The sequence below is a fragment of the Heptranchias perlo genome, chromosome 40 (assembly GCF_035084215.1).
Source record: "Heptranchias perlo isolate sHepPer1 chromosome 40, sHepPer1.hap1, whole genome shotgun sequence".
Classification (NCBI taxonomy): Eukaryota; Metazoa; Chordata; class Chondrichthyes; order Hexanchiformes; family Hexanchidae; genus Heptranchias; species Heptranchias perlo.
In genome coordinates, this window is record NC_090364.1 from 16011179 (window position 1) to 16023228 (window position 12050).

General features: G+C 44.8%; 1 protein-coding gene across 4 annotated transcripts in view; it reads left to right on the forward strand.

The window, feature by feature from the left end:
* The first annotated feature begins 6518 nt into the window (after positions 1-6518).
* ift56 (intraflagellar transport 56) overlaps positions 6519-12050 on the forward strand; it is a 79919-nt gene continuing 74387 nt past the window's right edge. For 3 of the 4 annotated variants that reach the window (XR_010958756.1, XR_010958757.1, XM_067974692.1), the window contains exons 1-3: positions 6519-6608; positions 8455-8592; positions 10840-10932. Coding sequence is in view for 2 of the 4 variants with exons in the window: in XM_067974692.1 (XP_067830793.1) it covers positions 6606-6608; positions 8455-8592; positions 10840-10932 (234 nt within the window). In the remaining 2 variants the exon portion in view is untranslated. Of the gene's footprint in view, positions 6609-8454; positions 8593-10416; positions 10524-10839; positions 10933-12050 lie in introns of those variants that run through there. The other variant, XM_067974693.1, reaches the window with a different exon arrangement.

A 12050-nucleotide genomic window follows, 5' to 3' on the forward strand; every position in this document is an offset into this window, starting at 1 on the left:
AAAAAAGCAATTATGAAGGCAAAGAGGAACTACGCAATTAAACTATCAAAGAATATAAAAAGAAATAGTAAAGTATTCTACAGACACATAAATAACAAAAGGAAAATCAGGATAGGGATAGGGCCTCTAAGGGATACACACGATAACTCACATGTAATGACAGCAAAATGGCAGAAAAATTGAATAATTACTTTGCCTCAGGGTTGACATAACATTAGAAAAAGAGATCAACAAAGATATAAAGATATTTAAGATAGAAAGGGAGGAGATAATTGACAAACTAGTCAAACTTAGAGAGGATAAAACCCATGGTCTGGATGGATTGAATCTGCACATACTGAAAGAAGCTCGGGAATAGTGCCAGAGGTCTGGTGGACAGCTAATGTTATTCCTATATTTAAAAAGAGAGGTAGAACAAGTCCAGGGAACTATCGTCTAGTTAGCTTAATGTCGGTGGTAGGAAAGAAATTGGAATTGTTATTCAAAGATGTAATAGAAAAACATCTAGTAAATGTAATCAAGAATTGTTAGCACGGATTCCAAAAAGGAAGGTCAACCTTATTGAATTCTTTGAAGAAGTAACAGAAAGACCAGATAAAGGTAATGTAGTGGATGCAATACATTTGGATTTTTAAAAGGGCCTTTGATAAGGTACCACACAGTAGACGCATGACTAAAGTCAGAGCGTATGGAGTCAGGGGGCAAGTAGCAGAATGGATAGCAAGGTGGTTACAAAACAAACAGAGAGTAGGGGTTAACGGTAGTTATTCAGACTGGCAGGAGGTGGGAAGTGGTGTTCCACAGGGATCGGTGCTGGAACCACTGTTGTTCAACATTTACATAAAGTATTTGGACTCAGGAATCAGAAGAACAATTTCAAAATTTGCGGATGACATAAAAATTGGGGGGTATAGTTAACACTGAGAAAGACTGTGATAAAATACAGGAAGACGTTAACAAACTTGCAGAACGGGCATGTAAATGGTAAATGAATTTCAATGTAGGTAAGTGTGAGGTTGTGCATTTTGGTAGGAGGAATAAGAATGCCACATACTGCTTGGAAAATAAGAGTCTAAATGGGGTAGAGGAGCAAAGGGGCCTAGGGGTGCAGATTCACAAAGCATCAGAAGTAGGTTAACAAGGCTATTAAAAATGCAAACAAAACACTGGGGTTCATTTCTAGAGGAAAAAAATTTAAAAGCAGAGAAGTTATGTTAAACTTATATCGAACCTTGGGGAGATCAGACTTAGAATACTGTGCACAGTTCTGGTCTCATTTACAAGGATGATACTAGAACTGAAAGGTTATAACTATCAGGAAAGACTGAAAAGGCTGGAGCTCCTTTCTCTAGAAAAGAAATGACTGAGGGGTGACCTAATAGAGATCTTTAAAATTATGAAGGGGTTTGATAGGTTAGACATAGAGAAAATGATTCCGCTTGTGGGGAATCCAAAACTAGAGGTCATAAATATAAGATAGTCACTAATAAATCCAATAAGGAATTGAGGAGAAACTTCTTTACCCAGATAGTGGTTAGAATGTGGAACTCGCTACCACATAGAGTATCTGAGGTGAATAGCACAGATGCCTTTAAGGGCAAGCTAGATAAATATATGAGGGAGAAAAGAATAGAAGGTTGTGCTGATAGGGTTAGATGAAGTGGGGTAGGAGGAGGCTCATGTGGAGCACAAAAACACCAGAACAGACCAGTTGGGCTAAATAGCCTGTTTCTATGCTGTAAATTCTATCTAATCCTATGAAGATATGTAATTCTACGTCTTTGTATGTGTGAATGTGCATCAGTATGCAAACATGCACGCGTATGTCAATGATCATGTGTATGATGTAAATATGCATGTTTGTACGAATGTGCCTTGCATATACATTAATGTAAATGTGTGTGTGCAGGTGTGCATGAATGTAAATGTATGTGCACCTGTGCATGTGTACATTCACATTCATGTATGTGTAAACATTCATCTGTGTAAATGTGCAATTGCATAAGCATGGTTGTGTAATAGTGCATGTGCATCCATGTGTCCATCCAATTGTCTGTGTGTAAATGCATATATGTGTGTAAATGCAAGATTTGCACGAACGTGCAGTATATATTAACCTGCATGTGTGTATGAATGTATATGTGTGTAAATGTTTGAGTCTGCATACCTTCTGGAGGTATTATTGTGAAAACATTTTAGCAAATTGTCATTATTCCCCAGTAATATATAATATATTCAAGTTTTAAAAACCCCATTTGTTCCCAGGGGTGAAACCCCGGATCCCTCCCCAATCCTTTCAAATTCTAGAATAAATATAGAGAAGTAGGGTGTTTGAAGGTAGAAGCCTATCATGGCTTGGGATTTTGTGCCCATTTTCCCCACGAATCGGAACCAGACAGTTATGGATTTAAAAGGCATTTTGGGTAGAAGCTTACCTTGAAGGGAACAGTTTCCCCAGACAGACCCCTGCTGGGTTGGTCATCAATCGGTAGATGAGGGGTGAATTAAATGTGGGATGGACAGTTCTTTTGCACAGATCCCAAACAATGGCCCATTTTTCAGTGAAGTCTGGTCATTTAGGTAACAAGGATGTTGGTGTTGATGAATTTCTTTGATCTCATAGTCTTCGATGGGAGGCTTTTTAACAATCAGCAGATAACGAAAGTCAGGAAGGTGGCAAAAAGGCTGCCAAGGGGAAAATAATCTCCAAACTGTTGGTTGTATAGATAGAATGAAACTATCTTTCTACATTAAGCAAGAATTCCTCCCTCTAAGGAGGCTAATATACACATAGTACGCTAACAGAAGTTGAACTGATTGTATCATTTGACTTTCATCATACCCAGTGCTCAGCAATGTTTTGCAGAATGTGGAATAAATCCATTTACGAACTGAACCAAATGATGCCTCACTTAGTGTTAATTCGGCCTGTCTTTGGAGACCATAAAGGAGTACACGATCTATAAATTTGGTCGTGCAGCTGCCGTTTTTCGGGCGCTAACTGTCCTACTAAGCCCTCAATATGGCGGGCAAGAAGCATACTCTTGGGACCGCCTGCAACCTACAAGAAGGTAGCACACTTGTCTCTGAGTCAGAAGATCGTGGGTTCAAACCACACTCCAGAGACTTGAGCACATAATCTAGGCTGGCACTTCAATGCAGTACCAATGCACTATTGGAGGCGCCATCTTTTGGATGAGACATTAAACCGAGGCCCCATCTCCCCACTCAGGCAGACCTAAAAGATCCCATGGCACTATTCAAAGAAGAGCAGGGGAATTCTCCCCGGTGTCCTGGGCCAATATTTATCCCTCAACCAACACCGTAATCAGATTATAGAATGACACAGCACAGGAGGCCATTCAGCCCATCGTGCCTGTGCCAGCTCTTTGAAAGAGCTATCTATTTAAAGGACGTAGTAACAGGGCATTTAGATAAGGCAGAATCAACACGGTTTCATGAAAGGGGAATCATGATTGACAAATCTACTGAAGTTTTATGAGGGTGTAACTAGCAGGGTAGATAAGGGAGAACCAGTGGATGTAATATATTTGGATTTTCAAAAGGCATTTGATAAGGTGCCACACAAGATTAGGGCTCATGGGATTGGGGGTAATTTATTAGCATGGATTGAGAACATAAGAAATTGGAGCAGAAGTGGGCCATAAGGCCCCTCAAGCCTGCTCCGCCATTCAATCAGATCATGGATGATCTTCGACCTCAATTCCACTTTTCTGCCTGATCCCCATATCCCTTGATTCCCCTAGCGTGCAAAATCTATCTATCTCAGCCCTGAATGTACTCAACGACTCAGCATCCACAGCATTCTGGAGTAGAGAATTCCAAAGATTCACAACCCTCTGAGTGAAGAAATTGCTCCTCATCTCAGTCTTAAATGGCCGAACCCTTATCCTGCGACTATGCCCCCGAGTTCTTGAGGATTGGCTGACCGACAGAAAATAGAGTAGGAATGAACGGGTCATTTTTGGGTTGGCAGGTTGTAACTAGTGGGGTGCCGCAAGGATCAGTGCTTGGGCCTCAGCTGTGACTTAGATGAGGGGACCAAGTGTAATGTATCCAAGTTTGCTGATGATACAAAGCTAGGTGGGAAAGTAAGCTGTGAAGAGGAACAAAGAGGATGCAAAGGGATATAGACAGGTTAAGTGAGTGGATGAGAAAGGTGGTCGATGGAGTATAATATGGGGAAATGTGAAATTATCCACTTTGGTAGGAAGAATAGGAAAGCAGATTATTTTTTAAAAGGTGAGAGAATAAGAAATATAGGTAGTCAGAAGGATTTGGGTGTCCTTGCACACAAATCACAAAGTTAACATGCAGGTACAGCAAGCAATTAGGAAGGCAAATGGTATGCTAGGCTTTCTTGCAAGGGGGTTGTAGTGTAAAAGTAAGGAGGTCTTGCTGCAATTATATAGGGCTCTGGTGAGACCACACCTGGAGTACTGTGTAGTTTTGGTCTCCTTACCTAAGGAAGGATACATTTGCCCTAGAGGGGGTGCAACAAAGGTTCACTAGATTGACTTCTGGGATGAGAGGGTTGTCCTATGAGGAGAGATTGGGTAGAATGGGCCTATATTCTCTGGAGTTTATAAGAATGTGAGGTGATCTCATTGAAATGTATAAAATTCTTAAGAGAGCTTTACGGGGTAGATGCTGAGAGGCTGTTTCCCCTGGCTGAAGAGTCTAAAACTGGGGGTTACAGTCTCAAGATAAGGGATCGGCAATTTAGGACTGAGATAAGGAGGAATTTCTTCACTCAGGAGGTTGTGAATCTTTGGAATTCTCTACCCCAGAGGGCTGAGGATGCTCAGTCGTAGAGTATATTCAAGATTGAGATCGATAGATTTTTGGACACTAAGGAAGTCAAGGGATATGGATGATGTGGAGATGCCGGTGATGGACTGGGGTGAACAAATGTAAGGAGTCGCACAACACCAGGTTATAGTCCAACAGATTTATTTGAAATCACCAGCTTTCGGAGCTTTGCTCCTTCGTCAGGTGAAATGACTTCACCTGACGAAGGAGCAAAGCTCCGAAAGCTTGTGATTTCAAATAAAGCTGTTGGACTATAACCTGGTGTTGTGCGACTCCTTACAAGGGATATGGAGACAGGGCAGGAAAGTGAAGTTGAGGCGAAGATCAGCTATGATCTCATTGAATGGCGGAGCAGGCTTGAGGGGCTCTTGCCCCATAGCCCTGCAAATTTTTCTCCTTTAAGTATTTATCCAATTCCTTTTTCAAAGTTATTATTGAATCTGCTTCCACCACCCTTTCAGGCAGTACATTCCAAATCATAACAACTCACTGCATAAAAAAATTCTCATCTCCCCTCTGGTTCTTATGCCAATTACCTTAAATCTGTGTCCTCTGGTTACTGACCTTCCTAGCACAGAAATCAGTTTCTCCTTATGTACTCTATCAAAACCTTTCATAATTTTGAACAACTCTAATCAAATCTCACCTTAATCTTCTCGACTCTAAGGAGAACAATCCCAACTTCTCCAATCTCTTCACAAAACTGAAGTCCCTCATCCGTGGTATCATTCTAGTAAATCTCCTCTGAACCTTCTCCAAGGCCTTGACACCTTTCCTAAAGTGTGGTGCTCAGAATTGGACACAATACTCCAGCTGAGGCCGAACCAGTGATTTATAAAGGTTTAGCAGAGTAGCTGGTCATTTATCTCATTGCTGTTTGTGGGACCTTGCTGTGCACAGGTCCCTTATATTACAACAGTGACTACACTTCAAAAGTGCTTTGGGGCGCCTTGAGGTGGTGACAGGCGCTGTATAAATGCATGTCTCCTTTCTAAGGCAACTTCACCAATGGAAATAGACAACGAAACAGACACGGAGCCATGGAGGGAGAGACTGGGGGGGGGGGGGGGGAATAAAGTCTGAGCCAAGGGATGGAGGTGAAAGGCCGGAAGGGAGTCCCAGAGACTGGGGCCGAGTGAGAAAGCATTCGAAAGGGGCGAGGCCAGGCAGGATTTTAAATCTAATGGATCGGGTGGGGGTGGGGGTGAGACCTGAGTCGGCCGGCGTGAGTGAGCGGGACAAGTGACCGCAACAGAGGCGGCCACCAGAATAACGGAATCCGGAGGTGAGATGGGCCCGGACAGAGACGGTGGATCCGGAGGCTGTCTGCTTTAAGGGCAGACAGACGAAAAGCCAGGCCTCCGTTGCTATGCCGCTAGAAGATGTGGAGCTTACCTGCACCTACAGTTGGAGGGCAGGCGGGGCTTCGTTGCTCCGCCGGCTGGAGGGTGGGCGTTGCTACGCTGGCTGGAGGTAGGCAGGGCTTCGTTGCTACGCCGGCTCGGAGGGGAGGTAGGCGGGGCTTCGTTGCTACGCCGGCCGGGGGTAGGCGGGGCTTCGTTGCTACGCCGGCTGGAGGGTGGGCGGTGCTTCATTGCTACGCTGGCTGGAGGGAGGTGGGGTAGGCGGGGCTTCGTTGCTACGCCGGCCGGGGGTAGGCGGGGCTTCGTTACTACGCCGGCTGGAGGGTGGGCGGGGCTTCGTTGCTATGACGGCGGAAACAGGCGGTTGAATTTCTTCCAGCTCGAACGCCAGGGTAAAGATCTGAGAAAATGGTGAGTTGGGCCTACCCGAGCCCCGGGAGTCGCGCAGATCTGCGCCTCGCCTCGCCTCGGTCCGGTTGCGGTAGCCGGGCCACCAGCAGCTGATTTCGATTCCGTTTTCTCCATTGAATCAGGATCAGAGCGAGCAGCAAAACCCTGGCAACTGAGGGGGACCTGGGGACAGAATGAGGGAGGGAGATAGGGAGTGGGAGCCCCAGGGAGTCGGAGTGGGAGCCCCAGGGAGTCGGAGTGGGAGCCCCAGGGAGTCGGAGTGGGAGGTGGGGTGACCAGGGAGTGGAAGTGAAGAGGGGGGGGGGGAGGGAGTGGGAGACAGTTGGGGCAGGAATTCAGAGAGGGGAGTCAGAGAGGGGAGGCCGGGGAGTCGGAGTGGGGGGCCAGGGAGTCGGAGAGAGTGGCGGTGGGAGGGGGGAGGCCAGGGAGTCGGAGTGGGAGAGAAGCGGGGGGGGGGGGGGGCGGGCAGGCTGTCAGGCTGTCAGAGTGGTAGTTGCAGGGACTCTGAAGACCAGTTTTGAAGTCATGCCCCCGGGCAGTCCCCACTGGCAATACCCCCAGGCACATAGGGGGGATGCCCAGAGTAGTCTAACAGATATTGAGTGAATTCTTGGTAATGTTTTTCATCCCTTTTTTTTTACATCTTTAAGGAATCCTTTTTCTTGGGGAAGGAAAATTATCCAGAGGGTGGTGGGGGTCCAATCCCTAATTGGCCCTTGCTATAGAATCATAGAATGGTTACAGCACAGAAGGAGGCCATTCGGGCCATCGAGCCTGTGCCAACTCTTTGTAAGAGCAATCCAGTTGGTCCCATTTCCCCGCTCTTTCCCCACAGCCCTGCAATTTTTTTCCCTTCAGGTGTTTATCCAATTCCTTATTGAAAGCCACGATTGAATCTGCTTCCACCACCCTTTCAGGCAGTGCATGCCAGATCATAACTATTTGCTACGTAAAAAAAAGTTTTTCCTCATGTTGCCTTTGGTTCTTTTGCCAAACACCTTAAATCTGTGATCTCTGGTTCTCGATCCTACCGCCAATGGGAACCAGTTTCTCTTTATTTATTTTGTTTAAACCTTTCATGATTTTGAACACTTCTTTCAAACCTCCACTCAACCTTTTCTGCTCTAAGGAGAACAATCCCAGCTGCTTCAGTCTATCCACGTAACTGAAGTCCCTCATCCCTGGAACCATTCGAGTAAATTTTTTCTGCATCCTCTCAATGGCCTTCATATCCTTCCTAAAATGCGGTGCCCAGAATTGGACACAATACTCCAGCTGTGGCTGAACCTGTGTTTTTTAAAGGTTCAGCATAACTTCCTTACTTTTGTGTTCTATAACGCTATTTATAAAGCCCAGGATTCCGTAAACTTTTTTAACTGCTTTATTAACCTCTCTTGCTACCTTCAAAGATTTGTGCACATATATCCCCAGGATGTGCAGATGTTGGGCAAGGTCAGGAATGGGCTTCATTGTGATGCCCTCCATAGTCGAATAACCCACAAGAACTGGCTGTCCAGGCTTGCAATAAAGAATGTAGCCACTTGGAACTCGCTGAGGTACCAAGTTACCCCAGTGGTCGAGCACCTGTGGAAACGGACTCCTGTAGAACTGTACTTCAGCAGGGAGAGCAGTGGAGTAACGTGGTGAGAAAGCAAAAACAAAGTCATCATTGTGGAGGAGTTTGCTGGTGGTGTCTGATTTTCATGTATCTTGGTGGCTGGGATTTTCGTTATACGGTTTGTCAGCGATGACTACAAGTGGGGGGGTTTGTGCATACGTTCAATACAAAGACCCTCATTAGCACTGTTTTCCAGATTGAGTGTCAATATTTTTCCTGTCTATCCAGATGCTATCACGTGCAAAACCGGCCGTCAGCGGGGAGACGCTGCAGATAGATAAAAAGAAGAAAAAGGGGAAGAAGATTCCAAAGCTGGAGGAGTATCTGACCAGCAGAGACTATTCAGGGGCCCTGACGTTGCTAGAGGTAAAGCTAAGTGTTGAGATTAGGTAATTTGTATTGTCCAGTGCAATGATTCTTTAGGGTCAAAAGTGACTTGTGGTTCCTGATTGGGGTTGAGTGTGTGTTTATAAAGCAAGCAACAAAAAAATACGTGATTCACTAACTCCTTAAAACCTGTGTCAGCTTCGGCTCAGTGCTCTCCCTTCTGAGTTCGAGGATCGTGGGTTCAAGTCCCACTCCAGAGACTTTCGCACATAATCCAGACTGACACTTCCAGTGCAGTACTGAGGGAGTGCTGCACTGTCGGAGATGCTGTCTTTCGGATGAGATGTCAAACTGCCCTCTCAAGTGGACGTAAAAGATCCCACGGCACTATTTCAAGGAAGAACAGGGGAGTTCTCCTTGGTATCCCAGCCAATATTTACCCTTCAACCAACATCAACAACTTGCATTTATATGGCGCCTTTAACGTAGTGAAACATCCCAAGGCGCTTCACAGGAGCGATTATCAAACAAAATTTGACGTTGAGCCACATTAGGTGATATTAGGACAAGTGACCAAAGGCGTGATCAAAGAGGTAGGTTTTAAGGAGCGTCTTAAAACAGATGGTCATTTACCTCATTACTGTTTGCGCACAAATAGGCTGCCACGTTTCCTATATTACAACAGTGACTACACTTCAAGAAGTACTCATTGGCTGTAAAGCCCTTTGGGGTCATGAAAGGCACTATATAAATGCAAGTTCGTTCTTTCCATTTTAAACTGCTCTCTCAAATCGCAGATGGTCCTTACTGCCGAATCAGCTCTTTATATATAAAGAGCACTCTTGTAGTCGCATTCAAAAGCAACTGAACTCATGAAACCCTGCTGCCTCAGAGAAACACATGTTCACCTGTAAAGAAACTGACTATCAGATTTCACCAGAATTCTCCACGGACTTCCATTAGCTTCATCATGTGTTTGAAGCACGCTGAATAATCATCTAGGGAAGCTTTCCTCTCCTAATATCTCCTCTTTTGTCTCCATATTTCTGATTGCGGCTTGAGATGTATTCCTATTTTGAAGGTGCTATATGAATGCAAGTTATTGCTGATAAAGAACATGTCTGCATGGCAATCAGAGTAATTCTTCCCCTGTGTGTTAGCAACATTATGAAGAAGATTATAAGAAGACTAGTAAGAAGATTTCCTCCGTTCACAATTTCTCATGGAAATTCTGGTTCTTCTGGAACCCTTTGCTAAAAATATCACATAGGAAAATCTTTCTCTTATATTTAAAATGCCGTTAATTCCTTGCAACCAGAGGGAACCTCCCTCCTCCCCATCCGACACTGGAAAACAGGCTTTGAGTCACACTCAGTGAATAGATCTGTGTTGCCACAGTGTTTCACTGGTTCAGAGACCACTGATAGTGGTTTTGATTTTTTTTTTAAATTTGCTTAATGGTTATACACAATCGTATCTGAAGTGGTAACGAGCCAATTGCACTGAGTAAATGTTCATTGAAGGTGATTGTGGATTTTTTTTTACAGAAAAGAGTTTCTGTTTTTGTTCACGATTCTACAGATTTATCAGGCAAATCCAGTATGGAGGAAAAGGGGGGTATCAATCTATTGGTGTGTAATCCAACTCTGCTCCAGAACTAAAAGCAATATACTGCAGATTCTGGAACTCTGAAAATAGAACAGAAAATGATGGAAACTCTCAGCGGGTCAAGATGCTGCCTGACCTGCGTGCGTGCATGTTTCCAGCATTTCCTGTTTTTGTTTCTGTTTCAGAACCATTGTATACAACGTTTCTACAGTGTTTAACATTATGATACGTATTCTGACAGAGGAAATATCACAGCCGATATGGTTGTGTGCAATGATTCCCCAGACGGCTCATTGGTTTATTTGCACCCCTGATGTGATACTGATCCACACGGACCATCGGGGTCCCAAGGTCGCTGCCTGGTAGGTGCTGAGTTATTTGGTCTGCACCTGGCCTCAGTGCCACTGGACTAGGGAGAGGAGTCGAAACGCAGCCTTGGTTCCTGCTCCTGAATACTGTCCTGTGACCTTGGTGGAAGGTGCATGTGTGTGCATGCCGGGTAGTGTCAGGATGTAACGTGAGAATAAGCTGATGTGGATTTGCTTCAGCACAGTGCTTATACGCTCAGTCCTAGATGTACCAGGTTTGGAATCCACGAGTGATGAGAGCTGTAGCTGTTCTGGTGATTTCAGCTGGCAGGTTGGTCTCCTCTCAGTAACTGTTCTTTTTCTGTCCCAGTTCAAGCGGCATGTGGGCGAGAAGGAGGAAGACATTGACTTGTGGATGGGATACTGCGCATTCCACCTGGGAGATTATAGGAGGGCCATGGAGGTAAGGGGAAGCCTTGCAAAGAATGTGAACTCGAATGGCGTTTTATGTGTATCCCATGCATTAGGAAGACCTCACAGCCAGTATGTGAGGGTGCTTTAAATCTATCCATCAACGCTACTTCCGATCTGTGGTGATCACCATCTCTGCATTCCTATTTCCAGGATATGAAGCTGTGGAGCATTTCTCCTGATCCACATTAGCTGACTGGAGATGAGTTTTTCTTCTTCCTGTACTGTTCAGGTTACTAAGCTCCTCAACCAGCAACACAATATTTTTTAAAAATTTCATCAATTTACAGCTTAAAATGTGCTTAGTTTGAACTTTCTTCAAGACTAAAGTTGACTGGTGCATGAGCTTAATCTCAGGCCAAATACCTACAGCCGTGTACTTGCTGTGATTTGCTGGCTTGAAAGCAGTGATTCTGAAGGTGGGCACTCCCAGCGCAGAGGGGAGCTGGCAGGGATGTCACTGGCCCAGAGTGCCTGATTTTCTGATTGTTCATTTAAATGGGCGGAAGGTCAGGTGCTGAATCCCTGCACGTTCCCAGCCAGTGCCCCCTGCAGGTACTGAGAGAACCAGCCTGTGGAGTCACCCCAGCTCTGTCACGTACCACCCGTAACTGAAGTTGACTTGTTCAGGGAAAATAGCAAATTTGAATTTACTCACTGCTGCAACCAGACTTGATTCCATCTTCCTCTGCTTCAAACGTTTATCTACTCTTCCCTTAAAAGGTGCAGTGGTATGTTTTTGCGTCAACTACTCCCAATGGAAAAACATTCCATGCTCCATCAATCCTTTGCGTAAAGAAATTTTTCCGAACTTCCCTCCATGCTCTCTTAATGACAGTTTTATTTCCAACCAGAGGAAATAGACTTTCTCTGTTCACCCTATCGAAACCCTTTATCATTTTCAAAGCCTGTATAAATGTGCACTTCTCACGTGATGTTGTATAATCATCATGATTGGCTGTAATTTTTTGTCCTACACTCTGTCTTTGCAATGGTGTGACCAGACTCAGCGGAGGTATGCTATGTAGCCATAAGAAGACAGTTTTTATCCCCGGGATTGGATTCCGTATAGAGAGACGCTTGCAGTCTCCAAAGAATTCACGTCATCTC